The 24550-nt window shown below is 55.6% G+C and overlaps 1 protein-coding gene across 4 annotated transcripts in view; it reads right to left on the bottom strand.

Moving 5' to 3' along the window:
• Positions 1-24550, bottom strand: part of SPNS2 (SPNS lysolipid transporter 2, sphingosine-1-phosphate) — a 37296-nt gene that overhangs the window by 3302 nt on the left and 9444 nt on the right. For all 4 annotated transcript variants that reach the window (XM_037029630.1, XM_037029633.1, XM_037029632.1 and 1 more), the window contains exons 2-9: positions 20041-20106; positions 8286-8422; positions 4282-4433; positions 3959-4025; positions 2526-2668; positions 2077-2229; positions 1760-1949; positions 1372-1437 (exon numbers count right to left, since the gene is read on the bottom strand). In XM_037029630.1, coding sequence (XP_036885525.1) covers positions 1372-1437; positions 1760-1949; positions 2077-2229; positions 2526-2668; positions 3959-4025; positions 4282-4433; positions 8286-8422; positions 20041-20106 — 974 coding nt within the window. The remainder of the gene's footprint in view (positions 1-1371; positions 1438-1759; positions 1950-2076; positions 2230-2525; positions 2669-3958; positions 4026-4281; positions 4434-8285; positions 8423-20040; positions 20107-24550) is intronic.

The raw sequence follows: 24550 nt of genomic DNA, 5'->3' as shown, positions 1-24550 counted from the left end.
CGGCATGCACAGTGGGCACCCCCGGAGGCCCTTGTCCCTAGCTGCCTCAACCAGTTAAGAGTGCCAGCCATCAAACCGTCTGCAGGAGCAGTCCAGCCCCCTGGGGAACCCATCACGGGGCGGGGAGGAGACCTGGGTCCGATGGGATGGTGTGGCCCCATTTCCAGCAATAGTCACATGGCTGAGACACTTAATAAAATAGGACACAGTTTCCCTGGGACCCACACCCTGTCAGCAGCTGGAGCTGCTGCTGGGGCAGAGGCAGGGATGGGGGTTCTGTCCGGCACCGAGGGCACTTGATCCTAACAGATTCCTACTCCTTCACTCCAGGCATGTGCAGTGACCCCCCTGCCCCACCCCTGCCCCCCGCCTGGCTCCACGTTGAGGCACAGAGCTGAATCAGACCTCCCCCTCCCCACCCGTGCCTTCTCCAGCCCATGAACTGGTGTGGGCAAGATAGTGACCATCCCTGGTGAAGCGGACAGGCAGGGACACTCTGGTGAGGCAAGGTGGCCTTCCCAAAGGGGCACAGCGGGCAGGGGCCCCAGTGTCCAGTGGACTCGATCTCCTGGGCTGCCCCATATTGTGGCTCCAAACCCTGAGTGTCCTGAGGGTGGCCCAGGAAGAGTCCTTCAGCCTCCTGCCCCCTGTCAGCTCCCAGACCCTGTCCCCACTGCCCCCCACCCCCCTGCTGGTCCCTGCACTCCCTCCTCCCAGTCCTCTCCTGACACTGACTTGGAGGGGCCCAGAGGACAGGACCTGGTACCACCCCCAACCCTCACCACCCTCCAGACTGCTGCAAGTCTCCAGGTCCACAACCCCCTCCCAGCTCCTCCCAGGCTGCACTGTACCCCGCCCAGGGATGCAAACCCCTGTTGAGCTCAGACAGCCCTTTGTCCCTGGCCGGCTGCTCTGGAGCCCATTGTTGGCCTAGTGAAGACGGCCTCTGTCCACCGGCCACAGGCGCGGGCACTCGGGCAGATGGACACGCTTGGGCCACAAGCTGAGCTGAGTGGATGGCCGTGCAGACCCTGGGGGAGGAGTGCTGGCAGGCAGCACCCCCTCGGTGCCAGCCTGGCACTGCCAGCCTCCCAGCCACAAACCTGAGCCTTCAGACTGCCCCCCCCCCACACACACACACCCAGTATCCACACCCACTCCTGCTCAGTCCTCTGATTTCAGGCCCTGCCCCATGCAGACCCCAACAGCTCTTATCCCCTCCCCACCTCCTGGCTCAGCTTCCCAGCCTGCCAGCCCCCAACCCCTCCACCAAGTCCTGCCAGTTCTTCCTTCCCTTCCTTCATCCTCCCAGCTGCCCCGAGAGGTCTAGAGGCCTGGTCTGCAAGCAGAGGCGACCTCAGCCTGCCTCACCATGAGGATGTCCGCAGTGATGGCCCAGTTAGAAAACAGCAGTGTCTCCCCGACAAAGATGCAGATCTGCCCAGGAGAGACCAGAACAGCCGTCAGGAGATTCACCCACCAGCAGCCTCAGGTTGCTCCCTGCCCCCTGCCTGCTGGCAGAGAAGCCTCCCACCCCTGCCCCTGTGGCCCGCACCTCCTGGCAGTCAGGCTCTCCAGGAATTTGTGGCTTATCAAACCAGGCCCACAGCCCCGAAGGGCACCAGAGCCCTGGGCAGGGCCTGGACAGAGCAGGGCAGGCAGATAGGAGCCTCCCCGTGGGGACAGAGGGCCCCATAAGTCAGACTGCATCTCCTGCCGGGCCACGCCCCCACCACCCTGCACCCCCCACTGCACTCACATAGGCCCCCACGATGCTGCTCTTGGCAGCCACGAAGATGAGGCAGATGAAGATGGCAGAGCCCAGCATGCCCACAGCGCACACCAGTGGGTCAGCTCGCTGGGTCCGAAGGCGGCACCAGCGCGTGGCTCCTGCCCCCGTCACCACACCCAGGAAGCCAGTAAAGCAGGTGATGGCCCCAAAGATGAGGCTGTGGGGACAGAGGATGGTGGGGTGTGGGCTGACAGGAAGAACAACGCTGGGGCAGAGGGCTGGTACTTCTGCCCACTGTGCCTCGCCACCCAGCTGCCCACTGCCCTCGCCCGGCCCGGCCCCACCTGTCCTTGGCCCCACAGGGTGGGCTGCCACACGTCTCTGCTGTCTTCTGCACGACTTGGGCCCGGTACAGGTAGAGCGGGATCCACATGCCCAGGGCCCCTGTGGCGAAGGACACAGCCGACGTGGCCAGGGAGGAGAAGACATAGCTGCGGCTGGGGAAAGGGCGGGGCAGCGACGCTGAGTGGGGCCAGAGCCCCTGCAGCTGGCCAGGACGGCAGCCTTTCCTCTCTGACTCCTTCCCCAGGGTCAGAAGGCCTCTAATGTCTTCCCTTACAGGTTCTGGGTGGGAGAGCTATGGCTGCAGAATAATAAACACTAGTGGCAAAATGTCACTCCCAGCACTGTTGGTAGCAGAGACAGCAAGGGGTCTGGGCGAGGGTGCTGGGTGGACTGCCCTGCAAAGGGGGCCTTCTCGTCTTGGCACCCCACCCCTCCCAGCAGCACTCACTTGCGGATCAGAGCCTTCATGTCTCGGATCCACGAAGTCCGTGCCTTGAGCTGCCCCCCGAGCTGGTCAGCATGGCCTCTCTTAGTGGCCGGGACCAGGACGAGGATGAGTGTTCCTGTGATCATGCCCACGATGGGGGACACCTGGTGGGGCACAGAACACCAAATCAGGACCCCAGCGCCAAGTCAGCTCTGTCTCTGCGTCCCTCCTCTGAGCTCACGTCTGCCCGGCCTTCCTGACTGGACTGCTGTGCAAAGCCACTGGGAATGAAGTCAGCTAAAAGGGTTCAGGGGCTCCAGCTGCAGTGTCCACAGCAGGGGCAGGAGGGGAGGGAGACTAAAGAAAGAAGGGAGGGATGGGTTAGGGAAGACAGATGGCTGAATAGATGGACCAAGAGATGGACAGGTGGATAGAAGGATGGATGGATGGATGGGTGGTGAGTGGGTAGAAATAAAGGAAGACAGATAGATATTGGACAGACATATGGAATGGTGAGTGGGAGAGGAGAGAGTTCCTGTGGAGCCCGATACCAGCCCTGCCCAAGGCCCTGGGTCTGGGAAAGTCTCCTAAGGCAGATCCTTGAGGGGCGGGGGGGTGGGGGGGGGGTGGGGAGGTGCGCTGGGAAGGGACTGGCTGGGTGTGAAGCATCAGCAAACACATCAGGTGTTTTCTCTCAGGACAGGCCCATGTGGGCCTCAGGAGAAGAGGCTCAGGGCCCCCTTTGGGTCTTTCCTGTGTCCTGCCCAGTGTCAGGGACAGAACCACCAGGCCCCAGCCCTCTCTCCAGACAGGGGGACATCCTGGCAGCCTGAATTCCAAGATGTCAGTTTCTTCACCAGCTGATGAGAAGGGAAACCTGCTCCCACCCCCACCCCCACCTCCCATTGGCTTGGGAGCCAATGGGCTGGGGTGTTCCTCTCCATTTACTCCTACCCCCATTAAGAAATTCCACGGAGGCTACTTCCTTCCTGCTTTTGAGGAAAAAACACTTTGTCTTAAGCTTCCTCTCCTCTGCGAGACTGGGGATCTCTGTTTCCTCTGATTGCACTGTCCCGGGGCCTTGGCATACTCGCCCCGAATCCTCACCGGGGACAGGAAGTGGCTGCAGACCCCTGGAGGCCGCCCTACACAGAGGTCTTGTCGGCCTCACCCCAGCACAGTGCCAGGGCTCGAAGCAGGAAGTGCCATCGTGGACCTGGAATTTCCTGATATGGTGGGAGAATTCATCCTCTCAGCCCCCAGGGGACCCCTGGGGGGGTGGGGCTGTTGGGGTCTGCTCACACCTGGGCTCCCCGACACCATGGGGACTAACCCAGAAGAGTGCAGGCCCACGATGTGGGGAACCTGGAGGCCGAGGCCTGCATCCTAGCCCGGGTTCTGTCCCTGAATCTCTGGGTGAGCCCAGGCACAAACTGGTCTGGGGGCGTCCTTACCCGCAAGGCCCAGTGCCAGTCTCCAGCTGCCTGCTTCACGCTGGAGCCAGTGATGTAGCCCAGGCCGCTGTAGAGAAGACAGGCACAGTCACAAGGACAGGTGGCAGTGATGGGCAGGGGGTGCTCACTGCCTATGAGAGGGGACATAGGGAGAGGGGACACCCACCCACCTGCCCCAACTACCCAGCCAGTGGCGGGGGGGCAGGTCCAGCATTTCTCCAAGGCTGACCACCCACGTGTTCAGGTCACAGAGGGCCAAGCCTCGGGGAAAGGGGGTGGTCGGAAGGTCCAGGCACCTGTCTGGACCTTCCCCAGATCCTCACCTGCCCAGCGGGATAGCGAAGTAGAAGACAGACAACATGAGCGTGCGTGTGTTCTTGGTGAAGAGATCGCCAATGATGGTGGGCGCGATGGTGGAGTAGCTGGCCTCGCCGATGCCCACCAACCCCCGGGACAGGACCAGCAGCCAGAAGTGCTGCAGGAGAGGAGCAAAGAATGAGGGGGGCTGTCCTCCTCTTCCGCCTGCTCATCCTTGGTCCCCACTTTGCTCCACCCTCCGGCAGGGTCCAGGATCTAGAGGAGAGGATGGAGCCTAACCCCTGCCTCAGCAACAACAACACGGCCCGGCCACTGTGGGCCTCAGTTTCCCCTCCACAGAGCGGGTCTGCCTGGGCCCGGAGTGCTGGGATGCAGCTTGACTTCACTGAGTTGAGAACTGTGGGTCCGGTCCAGACGGGCGCCTCAGACCTCGTGAGCACGGAGGACACGAGCCTGTGTCTTCACACCCCCCTGCAACTGGGGGGACTTCTTCCCTGTGTCCTGGCCCCACCTTGGGAGCTTCAAGTCACCCCACTCTGTGTCCCACCCCCAAGCAGGGCAGCTGGGCTGACCCTGACAGCACTGAGGATCAAGTGTGAGTGCAGAGTGTGCAGGGCAGCCCAGGGGCTCGGTGCCCCTCTCCCATACACACATCAAAGTGCAAAGCCCCGCTGAGCTGGGAAGGGTGGGGCCATGCCAGCTGCCAGTGGCACTATGCCTTTGATGTGGACCCGTCCCCTCTGTCCCCCCAGCTGCCCAGAGCCTGAGAACCCTGCCTGGTCATCTTTCCCTGGCCACACCCTGACCACCCATCCGGCCTGCACTGCCCACATCCAGCCCTCCTCCGGGCTTTCTGCTTTCCTCTCTCCCTCTTCCCAGCTCTTCCCCGGCCCCACCAGCCATCTCAGTGCCTCTCGTTTCTAGAGCTTGTCACTCTCTCCGTCTCTGAGTCTCTCCCTAGCCCCTCGCCCCTGCTCCTTTTCCTGGGGATCGTCTGCCTACAGCCTTTGCCTATTTTTCTGTTGGATTGTCTTTCTTGCCATGCTTGCTAATAGCTTTTTATATATCATGGCTATTGATCCTTTATTATGTATATCACAAATACATTCCATCATCTTTCTCTTCACTTTGTATTTGTGTTGTTTAATTTGAGGGCATCCATTCTGTTTATTTTCCTTTAATAGCTTCTGGATTTCCCGTCTCGTTCAGGAGGGCCTATTCCATCACAAAATGATTAAACTACTCTCTAATATTTTATGTTTTTTGAATTTTAGAGAGAGAGCAAGAGACTGGGAGGGCGGTCCTCAGCCGTTCCCCTCGGCACGAGAGCAGGCACATCAGACCCCTCTGACAAGGGACTCTGTGGCTCCCTCCTGCCCCGAGCACCCACTAGCTTGTGCATTTGTTTTTGCACATCTACGTACTGACCATAAAGGACAAGTCCCTGCATCTTGTCCCACAACTTGCTTTTCCTCCCATTCGTATCTTTTAATTAGATCTAGTTCATTCTTTTGTGATCAAGAGTCTCGCTGGGTGACGACACACCATTTTATCTGGGCTTCCCTCAGCCCTGTTCCTCTCGGCTGTTTCCCTTTTCTATTTCAAAACTGCAGTACCCTTGCATGCAACCCTGTGTCCACCAGCTGGAGTTTCCGTCTTGGGCATCTAACTGAAAAGTAGAAGAAGGCTGGGCCATAAGATGTACACAGCTAGCATTTTGCAAATTCCTGCCGTTTTTCCGCTCTCCAAGAGTATCAATTCGCACTCCTCCCGGCAGCTTTAATAACACTTGGTATTGCCAGCCTTTTTAATTGTTGCCAATCTGATGGGTGTGAAATGGTATCGCGCTCGTGTTTTCATTTGCATTTCCCTGATTAGTCCAGACAGTGCTGTCTCTTCCGTCTTCTGTTGCCCAGGGGGTACCTTCCGGAACCGCCTGCACTGCCCGTCTTTCTGCTGTGCTATCAGTCTTTTTCTTATTGCTTTATAGTTCTAGGTTTTTATTGTTTGCTTTTTACTTTACTTTGACCTATTTGGAATTTATTTTGACACGTGGTTTGAAATACGGACTCAACATTATTTTTCCTCCTGACAGATAGTCAATTCTCCCCAAACCATGTGAGATGCAACTTTGGTCCTGCACTCAGTTCCCCGGGAAGGAGCCTGTCTCACTGATCTGCGCCCCCGCTGTGCCCGTCACAACGGCCATATTGGAAGAACTGATGGGGCACGTCCCCTTTCACTCCTAGTTTTCACAATGCTCTTGGCTCTTCCTGGGCATTTTCTCTGCCAAATTAATTTCAAAATCACATTGCCAAGGTCCACCAAAAACTCTTGTGAGACTCGGATGGTGGTTGCAATGAATTTATAGATCAATTGGGGTGATCTGTCTCTTTTTCTCTCTGCCTCTGCTCATCTCCTCTCCCTACCCCTCCCTCCTGCCTATGCATCCAGAGAGGGACCCAGCACTGGAATCACGGTCCTGGACTCACTGGTCAATCCCAGAAAAAGCACCAGGGATCAGGAGACCAGGGGCTTGGCCAGAGGCAGGACAAGGCCTAGAGGGGCCCTAGTGGCTTCTGGTCTAGGCCCCATTTTTTACTGTGAGTGTTGGGCTGAGGCTCCTTCAGGCTTTAGAGCTTCCCCAAGCCTGATGCTCCTTGGAAGCTGCCTCATGAAGCAATGCTGAAACCCCAAACCTGCTGATTCGCTCTGCACTCGCCTACAACCTCCTGTCCATCGGTGTAAACCTGACTCAACTTGCCCCTTCTTCACGCTCTCCTGGGTCCCTGCACTGCCCTAAGGAGGAAGCCCGAGCCCTGCAGTCTGCCCTTTGAGGCTCTCCGTGACTGGGTCAGTCACGGAGAGCCTCAAAGGGTCCCCGCCTTCCTTTCCAGCCAAAACCACTGTCCTCCTCGATTCCTCAACACACTCCACCATTTCTGTACCCATGAGTTTGCTCCCTCTGCCCATGCTCTCCTCACCCAATCTTCCTGTCCTGCTTACCCAGGTCAAATGCCACCTCCTCCAGGAAGCCTTCCCTGACCCATGGATTGTAAAATACTGCTCTCTCTGCACTGAGGACTACTGTTGCATCTTCCCGTCCCCAGCCTGGGTGCTCCCAAGGATAGTGCCAGGGTCTCCTCTTTTTTCCTCCCTGCTGAAAACTCCTTGAGGGCAGATCCTGATATTTTCCCCTTCTTCCTCTATCTCTTTCTACAGTAATCATCATGTGATTGTCCTTCCTCTGCTTGAACATCCCTAGTGATGGGATACTCACTACCTATCAAAGCAACATATTCCCTTTTTGGAAGAGAGAATAGTAATAACGATTTGCTGAACACCTGCCATGTTCCAGGGCCTAGATATTCATTAGCTCAGTTATTCCTCACAATAAATATTTACATTGAGAAGGATTATCTCCAATTTAAAGGTGCAGAAACTGAGGCTTAGAGAAGGTTAAGTAAATTTCTCCAGATCACAGGGCTGAGTGAGCAACAGGGTTGGGATAATCAAACCCAGAGCTGTGGGAGCAGAGTAAGAAACATCTTCCTTATGTTGAAGGGGTGTTTGCCTCCCTAGGACTTTGACCCCCGTAGTTAGCGGTTGTCAAATGAAGAGCGAACTGTGGGAGGCCCAGACAGGGGGAGGGGCTTCCCTGCAGCCACACAGCAAGATGTGATGGCAAAGCCAGGACTAGAACCAGAGGGTCCTGACCCCTAGGCCCAACTAGTTGCCCTGCTCCTTGCACCCTCCCCACATCAGAGCAGCTTAGAAACAGTCATGGGGCCACCCTGGGGTGCAGGTCCCTCAGGTCAGGCCAGTGTGGAGAAGGCTCTATTTGCAGGGCCAGCTTTAAAAGTCCCCAAAGACCCCCTCATCCCACTATCTTCGGAAGGTAGTCGCAATCTGGGGTTCAAGCAAAGGGGCTGGTCAATCCGACTGGCCACCCACTGGAGGAACAGATGGGACACTGGGCTTCCAGCCAGGAAGTCTGGACAGGCCTCACCTGCTGGGAGATGAAGGAGCTGGAGAACGTGACCGCTGACCAGAAGAAAATGCCGCAGCTGAGGATCACCTTCCTGTTGAAGCGGTCGCCCAGGTAGCCAAAGACGGGGGCAGCCACCATGAAGCTGCAGATGAACACTGTGCAGGTGGAGGAGAGCATGAGGGGTGGTGCAGGGTCCCTGTGGCTGAGCCCACCTGCCCACACCACCCCAGCTTGAGGCAGAGAGCCCAGGAGACAAAGCTTGGCCTGCACCAGGGACCAAGGAAGCCACCCCACTGAGGAAGCAAATGTAAATGATAAATGTTCATGATAATGAGGACACAACCTCCACCAGGCCTGGGCCCAGGGCAGGCAGTCTGGGGTCAGGTGATGTTCCCATTACGCCATCCTCTTTCATGCAGGCCCACCATTTGTCCAGCTGTAGGGGAGCCCCTTACTGTTTTAAAACGATAAAGATTTACTCACTGAAGAGTTTCTATATGCCAGGAGCTATGCCGGGGCTCTGCACAAAGCATCTTGTGTTTCCTCCCACCCTGTCCCACCTCGCAGATGGGGAGACAAGCTCAGGGAGAAGTGAAATGGCCCGGGGCGGGGGGTGTTGAGCTTTGCCTGTCTGACTCCAGAGCCAGTGTTCCTTATACTTGGTCTCACTGCTTTCCTCGTTAGACTTGGGAAAGAGAGGGGAAGGGAGCAACCCAAGGTCACACAGCAAACTGGGACAGAAATGGGCCTGGATCTCCAGGCCTCATACCTGATAGATCATGTGGCCACCCTCTCTTCCAGCACCTCGAAGGCCTTCTTGACATTGGGAAACATTTTGTTCATTTGTGCCCTTCTTCCTTCCTTCATGCACTCATTAATTCATCCACCTATCCATCCATCCATCCATCCACCCAATCCATCCATCCATCCATCCCTCCGTCCATCCACCCATCCATTCATTCAACAAAACAGACAAAAATTCCTGGCTTCTGGTCAAGATGGCAGCATAGGCAGACATGGCTCACCTCTTTGCATAACCACATCAAAATTACAACTAAAATATAGAACAACCATCACTTAGAACTATCAGAAATCGAGTTGAATAGAAGTCTGACAACTAGAGTTAAAAAAGCCACATCTATCCAAATGGGGCCAGCAAAATGGTGCCCTACCTGAGACTCCATCAACCTGGCTAACACGGTTTGACCGGCCTTAGAGATCCCCAGAGACTCCACCCCACCTGACTTAAGGGCCCACTCAAGCAGCTTTTCCATATGAATGACTGGTCTTGGCTCCTGCTGCACAGCTTCCTAAATTCTCTCAAACAAACAACAGCTGGCTTCAGTGAGCCTCAGGGCCAGCCAGAGTAGAGGCACAGCTTGGCTTCACCTGGGAATCTCCAAGTCCGGCAAAAGCAGCAGGCATCTCAGATTGCTTTACAGCTCAGGAAGGGTGCCCCACGCAAAACACAGGTGTGGCCTGACCTTGGCCTGCACCACCTGGGAAACTCCAGAGCCAGTACACACAGTGGACAACTACAGACCATGGCAGAGCACAACCACCCTGTCCCTGTACAGCTGACCCTCCATGGAGGGTGGAGGGAGGTGGACCGTGGGCACAAACAGTCTTTTCAGGTAACTGGCGTGGGTAAATTCTTCCCATTGACTTGCCAACAGCAACCAAAGCTCAACTACAAGAGGAAGTGGTACTCAGCCCACACAAAGGGTGTTCCTCGAGTATCCAGCCTGGGTGATAGGGGAGGCTATGCCACTGGGCCCTACAAGACACCTACTATATTAGGCCACACTACGAAGACACGGAGTCAAAGCAGCTCTAACCCAATACATAGAAGCAAACACAGTGAGGCTGCCAAAATGAGGAGACAAAGAAATAAGGCCCAAATGAAAGAACAAATCAAAACTCCAGAAAAAGAGCTAAACAAAATGGATATGAGCAATCTATCAGATGCAGAGTTCAAAGGATGCCCAAGATGGTTATAAGGATGCCCAAGGAACTTAGTGAGGACCTCAACAGCATAAAAAAGATCCAGTCAGAAATGAAGGATTCACTAATTGAAATAAAGAACATTTATAGGGAAACAACAGCAAAGTGGATGAAGCCGAGAATCAAATCATTGTCTTGGGACACAGGGAAGAAAAAAACAACCGATGAGAACTACAAGAAGAAAAAAAGAATCCAAAAAATGAGGACAGTATAAGCAACCTCTGGGACAACTTCAAGAGGTCCAACATTCGCACCATAAGGGTACCAGAAGGGGAAAAGAAAGAGTAAGAAATTGGAAATCTGTTTGAAAAAATAATAAAAGAAAACTTCCCTAATTTGGTGAAGGAAATAGACATGTAAGTCCAGCAAGCACAGAGAGTCCCGAACTAGATGGATGCAAAGAGGTCCACTCCAAGACACATCATAATCAAAATGCCAAAGGTTAAAGATAAGGAGAGAATCTTAAAAGCAGCAAGAGAAAAGAGGTTAGTTATGCACAGGGGAGCTCCCATAAGACTGTCAGCTGCTTTCTCAAAAGAAACTTTGCAGGCCAGAAGGGATTGGCAAGATATATTCAAAGTCATGAAAAGCAGAGACCTACAGCCAAGATTGCTCTACCCAGCAAAGATATCATTTAGAATGGAAGGGCAGATACAGAGCTTCCCAGACAAGGAAAAACTAAAGGAGTTCATCATCACCAAGCCATTATTACATGAAATATTAAAGGGACTTTTTTTAGAAAAAGATCAAAACCATGAGCAATAAAATGGCAACAAATACAAATGTATTAACAACTAAATCTAAAAAACACACTAAGCAAACAAAAAGAACAGAGACAGAATCATGGATACAGAGAGCATTTTGATGGTTGCCAAATGGGAAGCGGGGTGTGGGGAGAATGGGTGAAGAGGTGAGGGGATTAAGAAGTTCAAACAGGTAGTTACAGAATAGCCATGGGGATAAAAGTCACTTAGAGGCATGACCCACTGACATGAACCATGGTTGGGGGATTGCCTGAGGGAGTGGGGGGTACTGGGTGGAGGGCAGACAAAGAAAGAAAAATCAGGACAACAGTAATAGCATAATCAATAAAATATAATTTAAAAAAGTTCCTGCCCTCTTGGCGCTCTCATTCTACTGTGGAGAAACAGACAATCAAATAAAGACTATAGTATGCCAGACACAAGTGCTAAGGAGGGCAAAGGGTGGAAACAGGAGATAGGGAATGTGTAAAACAGATACTGTAATTTTAAATAGAAGGGTCAGAGAAAGTGACATTTCAGCCAAGACCTGGAGGAGGTACGGAAACAAATCATGTAAATATTGGGGCAAGAATAACAAGTACAGAGGTCCTGAGGCAGGAGTGTGCTTAGCATATTGGAGGAAAGGCACAGAGGCCAGATGGGGTAGGCCTCATGGCCCATTGGGATGCTCTGGCTCCTGCAGGTGAGAAAAGAAGACAGTGGGGGATGCTGAGGAGAGGAATGACCTGACCTGGTTTTGTTCTGGCAGCACAAGGGAAGCCTCAGGGGACTCTGCGGGGATGTCACTGCCAGTGGTGGGAGGAGCCTTGGAGGTCCCAGGTGGGATAAAGAGGGCAGCAAGCAAGGGCAGGCCTGGGTCACAGGCAAGGCAGCCCCTACTCCTCCCCCATCAAGGCAGTACCACAGCTGATGGGCAGATGGCCAGACAAAGGCTGGGAGTGGGCAGACAAGGTGGCCAGTGAGTGGCCTCCAACTGCCAGGCTGAATGTACACATGGGCTGGGCTGCTCTGGGGCAGACCCGAGTCCCCGGGAGGCAGGAGGGCAGGAGGTGCACTAGGAGACAGAGGGTGGGCTGGAAGAGTGTGACTGTCTCCCTTGTGTCAGTGAGAACAGTGAGTGTGGGTGGGTGTGCGACTGGGACCTTGGGCAGAATCAGCACAGAGGTGCACAAACGTGGGCACTGGCAACACACTGCCTGGGCTCAAAGTCAGCTCTGCTCCTTCCCAGCTGGGCGACCCTGAGCAGTCACGGGCTCTCTGCGCCTGTCGGTGGTGGGCTGAGAAACGCGGGACCACAGGCTCTCCGGACCCACAGCGTCTGCCTGTTTCCATGGTGTGAGCGCTCTTGCCCTGGCTGATTCCAAACCACCACTGTGGCGTCACTGCCCCACAAAGCGCTGTGTACGCAGCACTCCTACCTACCAGACAAATAAGATACAAGTGCATAACCTTAAGAATACAGATGAGAGAGAAACCTAGTAAAATAATTAGGGAGTGATGAATTGTATTTATTACCTTTGTTTTTAACCCTACAGTTACATGATTTAGTTTTTAATAACGGTTGTGTTTAACAACCAGCTCACATGATTCCTGAAAATCTAACAATTGACTCTCATGAGCAGGTCTGAGCCATTCCCAGCAAGCCAGCTTCCTCATCTGTGGAATGAAGATAAAAATAGCAGCTCTCCAGTTGTTCTTAGCAGTGGATGGGAGAGCGTGTAAGGTGCTTAGTGCCACACCCTGCCCGGGGTGGGTCGGCCTCAGTCAACACTGGGCCCTTGTGTGTTAATCAAGGCAGAAATCATTTCCTCATATCTAGAAAAAGAATTTTTCCTGCTGGGCCTGCCTCCCAGGACCTGCCTGAGATCAGACCAGGATATGGGCAGGAAAGAGATTTTGGTCTCATTAGGACGTACACACAGCAGGGGTGGGAGGGAACACTGCTCCCTGTGTGTTCGTCAGTGCTGAGTGGGGAGCGAACAAAAAGAATCAGAGCGGCACAGTGGGACTTGCACCGGCTTAAAGGGCTAAAATGCCAGGGAACCAGCAAGGAAGGCCGATTCCTACCAGTATCGTGAAGGGAGGCTTCATGGAGGTGGTGATTTCAGAGCTGGGCATTGAAAGATGCATAGGAATCCACCATGATGATAATAATTAAAATCAAGAGTAGCCCTAGTCAGATAGATAGAGCCTCACCCAATACACCGAGGTTACAGGTTCGATCCCCAGTCAGGTCACATACAAGAAGAATCAACCAGTGAGTGCGTGAATGAGTGGGACAACACATCGATGTTTCTGTCTCTCTCCTCCTTCCTCTCTCTCTAAAATCAATCTAGAAGAAGTGTTTTAAAGAAAGAAAGGACTCAGCTAGCTACTTGCGCACCCATATTCCCAGCACCATTATCCACAACCACCAAAGGAGGAAACAGCCTAAATGTCTATCAACAGATGGATCAGTAAGCACAACGCCGTCCATCCACACAGTGGGACAGCAAGTCGGCGCTTCTTCTCTTCCTGTCTCTCTAAAAATCAATCAATATAAAAGTTTTTAAATCAAGAATATATTCTAAAATATAAATTACAATCTCGTAAGCAATACTGTGTAATGGTTAAGGAGCACAATGCTTATTGTTAATAATAACCTCGGGTATCGCATAGGGAATATTTATTACAGGCAAGGGCCAAGCATGTGGCCTGGCCGTAAGCACACACAGGTGACCTCATCTGATTCTCTCTGTTATCTTTATCTTACAGAGGGGACAATGGGGGCTAAAAGCAGTGACATCACACCACTAGTGTGCGGCTGAGCCAGAATTTAAACCCCAGCTTGTCCGACCCCAGAGGCCTTGCTCTAAATCATACTACAGACTGCCAAGGAAGGAGATGGTCCCCCCCCCGCCCCCCGATGTTCCCAAGGTCAGAGAAAGTACAGGGTGTGCTGGGGACAGCAAGAGAGGAGCTCAGGCTGCAGCATGAGGAAGCTGTGGAGGGAGGTTGGACCCTAAACACTAGGGCCAGGTTGGGCGTTCAGTTGGAGGGCAGTGGAGAACCATGGCATGCTCCAGATGCGCTGGAAAAGCCCCCACAGGGTGAGTGGAGAGGGGCGGAGGGAGGGGAGCCTGCCTTGGCCAGACCCCGACCCGCCCGCCCACATCGAAGCAGGGAGGCAGCCCCTGCTTCTCAGACCGGCTCTCTGCCTGCTGTTCTAGCTGGGCAGGGGCATCCCGGCCTGCAGGCGGGCTCGTCCCGGCGCAGGCACACCCTGTCCACACCCCTGGGTCCAGCCTGCTGAGGGTCACCAGGCTCCCCCTCAGCTTCACCATGTCTGTCCCATTTTACAGCTGAGGCCACTGATAGGGGAACTTGCCCAAGATGATACGGTGACCCTCCTGACCCTGGACTCCCTTGCCCCTCCATGCCTTCCTTGGGGACAAGGGAGCCCAAGGCCAGGGGTGTCACCATATCATCTTGGGCAAGTTCCCCCACGTACCAGTGGCCTCAGCTGTGAAGTGGGAGACGTGACCCTCTGTGCAGCCCTCCCCTCCGCTCTGCGTGGGGCATGCAAGAGAGGACTCTCCTGGTCCTCAGGGATGTCGCAGGCCCGTGGAGTGGGCTGAACACCATCATGGTAGGAACAGGAGGAAAATGTTGCTGGCAGAAGGAACAGGACAGACAAAGGCAGGGACATGTGAACCTGCCCCAGACAGGGGCGCAGAGGCCAATCTGGCCGGCAGGCAGCTCTGCTGAAAATAAAGATCAGCAGGGCTAGAAGCTTCCCTGCGTACCCACCCCCCACCGCACAGGCTTTGTCTGTCTGAGGAGAGCTTTCTGGGCAGCCCCACCTCTGCTCCCCCTGGGGTGGCTTTCCCAGCAGCTCCTGCATGCGGACATCCTGTGGCCTGGGTGTGGGGAAGCCCTCGCTCAGCTCACATGTGCTGAGCCCACAGGTCTGGGACAATGGAGTGGCCGGCAGGGAGCCAGGGGGTGGAGTGGGGGCGGGGCAGAGCCCGGATGGCAGGGCGGAGAAGTCAGGGCCTTTGGCTCCCCTTGAGAACCTGGGCCGAGCTTCACTCGTTTCTAGTGAGGCGGGCCATGCCCCCTCCTCCCAGGGCTGATGAGAGTCATCAGGAAGACGGCTTAGACAACATCCGTCTGGGCTGTCCGCCTCTCATGGCAGTCCAAGGGCTCAGGGCGCTGGCTGAAGGCCCTCTCCCCTGTGGGCCCACAGAAGGACCAGTACCCAGGAGCTAAGAACAGCCTTCACTAAGGACTCTGCCCTGGCAGAACCCCCACCAAGGAGCTGCTGGGCCACCCTCTGTGCACACGTGGTCCTGTTTGACCCCAGAAGGGGTCCTGGAGTAGGAGTGGGTGAGGTCTGAGCTGGGGGAGCCCCCGGCCCCTTCAGAACCCAAACAGAGGATGTTACTAGGTTGGTAGGCGTGGGGAGGGGAGCAAGGCCAGAAGGAGACTCGGCCCTGAAGCAGAAGCACTGTCTGGTTTCAGTCTGACCTGGCTCTTCTTCAGCCCCCTCTCCCCCCACCCCACCCCGGACCCCAGCACTTCCTCATGACCCCACGCCCCCACGCCCTGAACTGCCTTCCAGCCGTTCCCACACTGGGCCCCAGAGGGAGTCCTGAGGCACATACCTTACAGGGACTTGCCCTACTCTGAAACCCTCTCTGGCTCCCCACTGCCCCATGACAAAATCCAGATGCCTTCCACCACTATCCAGCCTCCTCTCCTCCCATTCTCCCCACGCTCCAGCCAGGGCTGATGGGCCACGGGGGCCACCACCATCAGAGCCAGGCAGGATCACAGCCTTCCTCCTCCCTCCCCTTCCCCTGCGCTCTGTTTTGCTGATTCCCTCAGATGGGTGGCATGCCCATTTTTTCCTCAGCTGGGTGTAGTCTGCCTGTTCACAGCTCTAATTTTTTATACTTTTTCATTTCGATACATTATATTTTTCACTAGTAGAATTTAAATTTTAGGTCTTTTAGACATCTTCCTGTTTGGTTGGTTTTTTACTTTATTTTTATTTTTTAATTTTATTTCTGTTTGTTTTAAAACAAGGCACTGCTCCTGTCTTACACACTCTGCTCTTTCCCGTAGAGCCCCGAGAACGCAGTGGTGCCGAAGCGAGAGGCCCTGGGAGTGCTGTGGCTCTCTGGGAGGCGGTTTCCCCGTGTTCTGGGCCAGGTGACTCCCTCCCACAAAGGTGGGTTTCCTTGCTTGCTCTATCCACTTGGAATGAGTTTGTCTTCTGCGGGAATTGTCCTCTGGGTCCCAGGCAAAGTCCAGACCAGTAAGGCTCTCCCGAAGCGAGGTTTTGGATTCGCCTCTGCTGGGTGCCCGGAAACATCAGGTCCACCGGGGTCAGGCAGCGGGAGTCTCGGAACTGCACAGAGCAGGGCCAGGCCAGGCTCTCCACACAGAGCCTGGGATGAGGGGTTTTTTCACAGATGGGAACACTGCCCACTGGCCTGGGGGGCACAGAGTGAAATCGGGGTGCTTGCCCTGGGCTCTGAGTGGAAACCAGGCCATGCAGGCCACACTAGACCCCAAAACTGCACTTCCCAGTCCTCAGAACAAAGAAACCCGGGGCCTCTAACCCGGGTCAGGCTGGTGATACCTGATGAGTTGCGTGATGGCTACATGGAGGTTCATTGTACTGTTCTATTTACATTTATGTATATTTAAAATTTTCATCATGAAAGATGTTTACATTAAAATACTGTAATGAGTCCTGGCTGGTGTAGCTCAGTGGATTGAGTGTGGTCCTGCGAATCAAAGGATCGCGGTTCGATTCCCAGTCAGGGCACATGCCTGGGTTGCAGGCCAGTTCCCAGCAGGGGATGCACGAGAGGCAACCATACATTGATACTTCTCTCCTTCTCTCCTTCCCTTCCCCTCTAAAGATAAATAAATAAAATCTTTTTTAAATAGCTATAAAAATAAAAATAAAAATACTGTAATGAGATTCTAAGACACACACTGGTCCCCAAACACTCTGTGTCACTTGTCTTCGGTGCCAGCTCCTACTCCTGTTTCTGAGCTCAATTCTTTGCTTCTGGCCCCTGGAAATTTCCCTGCCAGCTTTAGCCTTCAAGCTCAGCTATGTAATTCAAATGTTTCTTGGCATATTTTATCCAGCGTAGAGGGGAAAGGAGGGCTTCTGACATCTACTCCATCTGACAAAACGACTGCAAGTGCTTTCCCCTGAATAAATTCTAACGCGTCCTCCAAAGCCCCACTCCGGCGGCCCCTCCCTGAGGAAATCTCCACCGCCTGCCACGCGGCAGAGCGAGGTATGCACTCTTGCGGTCTCCCCCGGGGCTCCCACAGCACCCCGTGCCAGGGTGGAGGCTGGATACGTTTTCTGTTCCCATCAACACAGGGGATCTACCCGAGTGCAGGGACTGACTGGGTCTGTGGCAGAGCCCAGCACAGGGCGTGCCCTGCAGGAGCATCAGAAGCAGCTGCCCCTTTAAGTGTGGGTTGTGGGGGCTCCTGATTTCCCAAAGCAGGGGGTGCCAACTGCTATAATTCTGTTGTGGGCTTTCACAGAGGATGAGCTATGGTTGCTTCGGGAGACTCAGGGGTCAGCTGGGAGCTAGCAGCAGTCTGCAAGGGGCTACAGAAAGTAAGCTCTTCCCGAGCCAGCCTGCATGCTCTGGTCCCAGGGGAAACAGCAGGGGCAGGCCCAGGCCCAACCCTCAGCCACTTCCCACCCTGCCTCCCAGCCCAGCAGCCCCTGGTGCCCAGAAGTAAGCAGACAACTGGGCTCTCAGCCCTGGCCCTTTGATCCGGGCAAGCACCAACACCTGGCTGGCGCCCTCCACCTGACTCCGACCTTATCAGGGCTTGGGAAGGAAGCAGGTGCCTGGGGCCCGGGCCAACTAGGTAATTTGCCTGGGTGCCCAATAGGTCACATGCCAGTCTAGCTCACCTGGCTTCCTGGCTCAGATGGCCAAAGGCGAGAGGACATTCTGGGAAGCCATTCCAGCTGTGCTGGAGGTAGGTGGGAGGGGGTCAGGACGTAAGACTGGGGGACCTCTCGGGGTGCTGGGACTCTCATCATGGCTCAGGGGCACCCACCCTGAGAATGCTGAGGTGCCAGACCTCAGACACCTGGGACACAACTCACCAATCCGGTGGCCACCTGGGCTCCCTCTCCAAGCTAAGAGGACAGCAAGTGAGGAGTTCTAATTGCAGGCCTCCTACTCTCTCACCATGAGACTAAGCAAGTCATTTCCCCCCTCTTAACTTCTGTCCCTTCATCTAGAAAGTGAAGCTTGGAGGACGAAGAATCAGACAAGATGATGTCTATGGAGTATTTGTCTGCCTCTGGCCATCTTGCTAGAGATCATAGAGACTGCCATGCCTTCTCTCTCTTAGCCAGCAAGGCAGCCTAGGACATAGCCGCTCCCACCCGCTCCCTGGGTGGCTGCACAGGCCCTGACCTCACTCAGTGGCGGCTGAATGGCGGAGACCCGGGCAGAGCCTTGTGGTCTATCAATCAGCAAAGCCAAGACCAAGAGGGGATGAGGTTCGGCAGGTCCCCAGTGACTCATGGGCCGCAGTGGGTGGGGTCAGGGCTCTCTCCTGCCCTTTCCTCACCAGCTCAGCAGCCTGCCCCTCCCACGCTCCCATCTAGCTTGAACTCTCTTCCCCTCTATAAGCACAGAGCCCAGGAGGCTGGAGGGACCTGTCCTAGGCCACAGGGCAGGCCAACTTGCTCTGGTCCGGCCAGGGACACCCAGCATGGGGGCAGGGGCCAGGGGAGGGTTTGGGATCACATTCTGTGTGGAGGTGACATCTGCAGTGGCAGGCACCTGGCCAACCTTAGGAGGGGCTGGACCACACTACCTTTCCCTGGTCCTGTTCTGTCAACCCTCACATGCCAGTGATCATCACACCCCTCTCTCTGAGCCCCAGGGCCCTATCTGGGGTGTGAGCATAGGGGGCCTGGCTTTGTGAGCTCATTCTGCAGGCCTGGCATTGTTCACACTGGAATGCCACCTAGACAGGTCAGGCAGGTTCCTAGAGAGGGCTGGTTCCCGCCACCCCTCCCTCCCAGGGAGCCCAGGCAGGGGAAGGGTCCCCAGACCAGAATATAGACTGAGGACTTCCTCCTATACCCCTGACTGGGCCTCACACTCAGCTGAACTCCTGCACCCAGGGGAACCAGGGCCAAGGGGACTGGGCCCAGCCACACAGCAAGGCTGGCAGGCACTGCCAGCTCTGCCCTGGTCTAAGGGGCCTGCTGAGGAGCTGGCCAGCATGGCCACAGTGGGTGAGTGGGTGGGGGAGCCAGGGACTCAGACCCACCAGGGCCATGGAGTGGGCAGGGCAGGGACAAAGGAGACAAGGACCTAGTGGGAAGGGCAGACAGGCTGAGATTATTGCTTAATGAGCTGCCAAATGCCCTGGCCCAGGGGGCTTGGACCCTGGCGCCCCAAGCATCAGAATGCGGGGGCTCCCCGAGGTAGATGGGGCCGAGAACCCCAGGCCCAGGACTTGGCTCCTGCCCTGAGTCTGGGAACGGCTCTGGGCTGCCCAGGGGGTTTCCTGACTTGACATCTAAGAGATGACTCCCAGGTTGATGGCAGAGGAAGGAACTGGGGGTGGGGGAGGAAATGGACACGGCTAAGGCTCCGTTGACAGTGCCCAACTTATTGACCTGAGGAGCCCCCTTTGCTAGCCTCTGGATGAAACCTGGACCCCTGGGTCCCCATGAGGCTCCAGGAGTCACCTCCAGAGACCTGGGCTCTCGGCCTGTACACGGATGTATCTCCCACAGCCTGGCAGGGGCAAGTGTGACTTGTTTTCTTTTGCAAGAAGAAAAGCAGAGGCTGGAGAAGGGCTGCCTTTGTGAGTGGCAACAGTGGGGTTTGCACACAAAGCCCACCTTCTCACCAACCAGTCAGGGCCAATACGACAGCCAGCAGAGAATGACCCACCAGGAAGGAAGGGACCAAGCCCTGGCCGAGGGTCACGGGCCTCACCTGACTGCAGCAATCCTGCACTTCGGTCCTTGACCCCGAAGTGCTGCTGGATATCCAGAAGGACGCCTGGAGGGGAAGACGACAGACGTTGCTTACCAGAGGTGTCTGATGCCTGGTACCCCTATCCCCCACCCCACGAAGGTGACCCTACTCCCAACCCAGACCTCTTTCCACATTGCAGGACCCAGCCCGACTCCATCTGCACAACTCCACTCTACCCAGGTTTGAGAGGTCACTGGGGACCTCAGAGGCCAAGCTCCGCCCTGTCCCACTATGTCTCCTGTGCTCCCTCCGCCACTGCAGGGGCCTGAGGCACAACCCAGGCTCCCCTGAGGTCACTCAGCCCAGTGAAGCAGCCAAGCTTCCTATCTGCCCACCTGTGGCACAAGCCCAGACTGAGTGAGGAACAGGCACTGAGCCTGCGGCCCAGAGAGCAGGTGGGCAGCCGCTGAGAGCTGGGAGGGAAGCTCTCTGGCTGGGAGGGGGCTCAGGGGGCTCACAGGCAACGTTCCCACCTGCTCAGCAGCACCTGCACACAAGCATGTGCGCGCACATGCACACACACTCAGCCAGTTGTCCTCAGGATTATAACCAGGACCCCCAATTTTCCAATGCAGAAGGAGGCAGGTGGGGCTCCAGGCTTGCTTTAAGTGGGGAAGGAGATTCCTTTTCCCAAGACCCAGCCACCTCTCTCTCCCTTTAGGGCATTGTGGGGGAGGGGCTGGAAAGGCAACCAGAAACCACCCCTAGCTGTGAACAGACTGAGCCGTGGCTGTAGGGGGGCCAGCAAGCTCCCGGACCCTGCTCCCCTCTCACAGCATTCAACCAGGGCCCTGAGTGAGCACAGCCCCAGCCCCGGGGGCCCACAGCACCACCACCCCAACCTCGGCTTATCTCTAAGGACACCAGGAAGCTGGGCCATAGCATAGACTCCCCTGACCACCACGCACCTGCACTGAGCAGGAAGGGGAGAGAGGAGGAGACAGGGCCTCGTGGGCTCCCCATGCAGGGGACAGAGGAAGGGACCGGACTCTGCCTTTGGGGGATTCCCAGGTTTTTCATGATGAAGAAGAAGATGATGATGAAGAACATAATGCCAGCATTTGAAATGATGGTTCACATTATTGAGCAGTAAGTACTTTGCTAGTTTAATCCTCACACAACCCTACTATTATTCCACTGGACAGATGAAGAAACTAAGGCACAGATAGTTAAGCCACATGCTCGAAGTTCTACTGCGTGAAAGTGGAATCCCCACGCACTGAACGAGGGTCCCATCTGGTGGCTGGGGCTGTAAGTGGTGCGAGTGGAGGCTGCTGTCCCTCCCACGACCCAAGGCTGGGGTGCTGGGCAGTCTCCTGGGGTGCGGGTCCACCCAGCCACTGTCCTAGCAGCCTAAAGCCGAGAAAAGCTGCTTGTTAACGTCCTCCTCCTTGTTAATGTCCGCAGTGGATTTACCATAATTACCTGTAATGAAGAGGCCATGTGAGGCCTAGTTAATGACTTAATAACCGGGGCGGGCTGCATGATCTTGCCTTCGAAGCAGAAGCCAAAGGCCAGGCTTGGGCCTGTGGAACAAAGAGCCACCAAGTGGGACCTCGGAGGTGCCCCGACTTGGCCTCAGAGGCTCGGAGTTCCATCAGGGCTGCGGGTGGCACTGTTGGGCCTTATTTTGGGGAAGCGCCCACACTCAGCTCCCACCCCACAGTTCACTTCCACTCTGGAGCCAGGACCTGTTCCCTCCTGATATGTGGGTCTGATCACATCGCTTGCATAGTCACTGTCAACCATGACTCCCCAGGGCTTCAGGAGGACACAGCCCCTTCACTAGATCACCAGCTGCAGGTTCATCCCCATCAGCCCTGCCCACCCTGCCCTCCAAGCCTCGCACCTCAGGACATCATCCCACCACCCCATACTCCAACCACCTAAAACTACTCATGCCCCTACCCCTCATCATTTGCTCATGCTTCCTCTTCCACCCTGGCACAATTATGTTGGCTTTGCTAATTCCTGCCACTCCTTCAAGCCTACTTCAGGTGCCTCCTCTTCTGGGAAGTCTTTCCTGATTTCTCTCCCTCCCACCAACTTCAATAAGCTAGTTGCCCCTGTTCATCCTTGTTTCAGCATTTTTCACACCAGGATTAGTTAGCCCTACAGGGAAGACACATAGGGACCTGGACCCCTTGTAGCCAGCGGTTTTTGGCTCCTGCTAAGTTCCAAGTACTGTGTAAGGCCTTTCAGGTGGTATTTCTACCTATGCCCATATCTGTGATTATGGTTGCCTCGCTGCCTATGCTACTAACTACAATGATTATCCCCATTTTCCCCATTTTACACCTGAGGAAACTGAGGCTCTGAGAAGGGGAATGGTGTCAGAGGTGAGGTCTGAAACCAGGTCTACTGCCAGAACCAAAGCTTGTTCTTCTGCCACACTGCTTCTGTGGGGTTGGCTCTCATCCCCCAGCCCGGGGCCTAGCACACAGCCCACCCACAGTGACTATGTGTGGAGTGGACGCACAGACGAACTCGTGAGTATCTTCTCCTCCCGGACCCGACCTGGAGCCCCTTGCAGGCTGGAGCCATGGCAAGTCTGGGTCTTCAGAGCCCAGAACAGGGACTGTTTAGGTCCTGGGTAAAAATGGGTGGGGTTGGGAAGTGGTGGGAGGACAAAACTCCCCCTGCACCCCTGAGCCCCTGAACAGTGGGTGCTCACCCCAGCCAAATGGAGGAGGACATGGATCCAGAGTCACTGCAGGCCCACTGGTCACCATGAAGACGGCCTGTGTGCGCAACCGATAAAAACACTCTTGCTTCCTCCCAAGGCACATTCTAGCCACCTGCCTGGACACAGTTCCCATCCCATGACTTCAAAGCCCAACAGTTGCCTCAGCCTCCAGACAACCTCCCTGACCTCCTCTGCTGCACAGAGCTCCTGGTGGGGGGCAGGAACTTTTCTCCACATCCAGATGGCACCCCAGGTCCCTGGCTGCTCCCAGGCAGTCTAGATCTCAAGACATAGGAAGTGTTAAATACCTCCAGCACCCCCCAGGGCCCAGGCTTAGGTGCAAGGCCTCAGCTCCAGGCAGAAGGCCAGAGAGAACCTTCCCAGGAAACAGGGCCAATGCAGGCCCTGCCCGAGCCTCACTGGGTTGTTTTCCCTCTCACAGGCCTGGAAGGGGCCATGGCCACAAGTGGATGAGGTCCCAATGGCCACTGGCACGGGAAGCGTGTGTCACAGTAGCCCAGCCGGTCGTCTCAGACTTTCCTCTGGGCTCCAGCCTGCCTTGGGCACCCACACCCCCCGCCCTTCTTCACCACAGCCTTATTTTTAGCCTCTTTCCTGGAGGCTGAGGTTTGGTGGGTCACAGGATGGGACTCATGCCCAGGAGGAGCCTCCTACAACTCAGGCCAAGCCCACTCCACCAGCCCCACCAGCCAGGGGCAGGCAAGGTAGGGCTCCCAGCCCACCCGCAGCCTCCAGCCGCCCTATAGCCAGAGGTCCCACTCCAGGCATCTCCGGGCCATCTTCCAACTTCATATCCAGGAAGGGTTTCACCTCTTATCTAAGACTAACTGTCCCCTCTAGGCTGGCAGTCCCTTCTGCTTCCCGGGTCCTGGGCCTATCCCTGGTTTGAGCCTGTCCTCTCAGCCCCTCCCTCACTGCCGTCTCCTTCACATCAGCCTACAAAAGTGCTCACACCTCTCTCACCCTGGTGGTAAAAGCCATCCTGACTTGTCTCTACCAACTGCTTCGGCCCTCTCCCTCTCCACAGCTGAAGTTCTTACAAGAGCCCCGGCTGGTGCGGCTCAGTGGAATGAGTGACCATCCGTGAACCGACAGGTCACTGGTTCGATTTCCAGTCAGGGCATATGCCTGGGTTAGGGGCCAGGTCCTCAGATAAGGGTGTACAAGAGGCAGCTGATCGATGTATCTCTCGCACATTGATGTTTCTCTCCCTCTCTTTCTCTCTCCCTTCTCCTCTCTCTAAAAAGTAAATAAATAAGATCTTAAAGTTCTTACAAGAGTTTTGACCCCTCCCCAATTCAATGTCCTCACTTCCAGCACTCCCCGAAACCAACCACCTCCTGGTGGCTTAATCCAACAGACTCTCTCATCCCTGAGTGATCCAGCCACCTGGATTCCGGGTCCACTGCTCCACCACCTGGTCCCCATTCCCTGAGTGGTGCCACAGTGCTACTCAGGCCAGACACCTTGGGGTCAGCCATGACATGCCCTTGCCTCCCACAGGCCCATGCATGGGCCCAACGATCCTTTACCACCCGGCCTCCTCTCTGGGCTCCCTGCTTCCAGCTGCTCCTGGCCCCGCTAGCATCCCTCCTGCAGCCTGATCTCACAAGCCCTCACTGGTGTGCCGAGTCCTGGGCTGGGCTTCAGAGACCACAGACAATAACTCAAGGATCTAATGCCAGTGGTCCAGGGGTTGTCACCTCTGGGTAGGACTCACAGTTACCCCTGTGTTCTCCAAAATGCACTGGCCCAGACTGC

The sequence above is a fragment of the Sturnira hondurensis genome, unplaced genomic scaffold (genome assembly GCF_014824575.4).
Source record: "Sturnira hondurensis isolate 20B ecotype Veracruz unplaced genomic scaffold, ASM1482457v3 Scaffold0020374, whole genome shotgun sequence".
NCBI classification, from domain to species: domain Eukaryota; kingdom Metazoa; phylum Chordata; class Mammalia; order Chiroptera; family Phyllostomidae; genus Sturnira; species Sturnira hondurensis.
The sequence above is the reverse complement of the archived record's forward strand: the minus strand, read 5'-3'. Positions and strand labels throughout refer to the sequence as shown.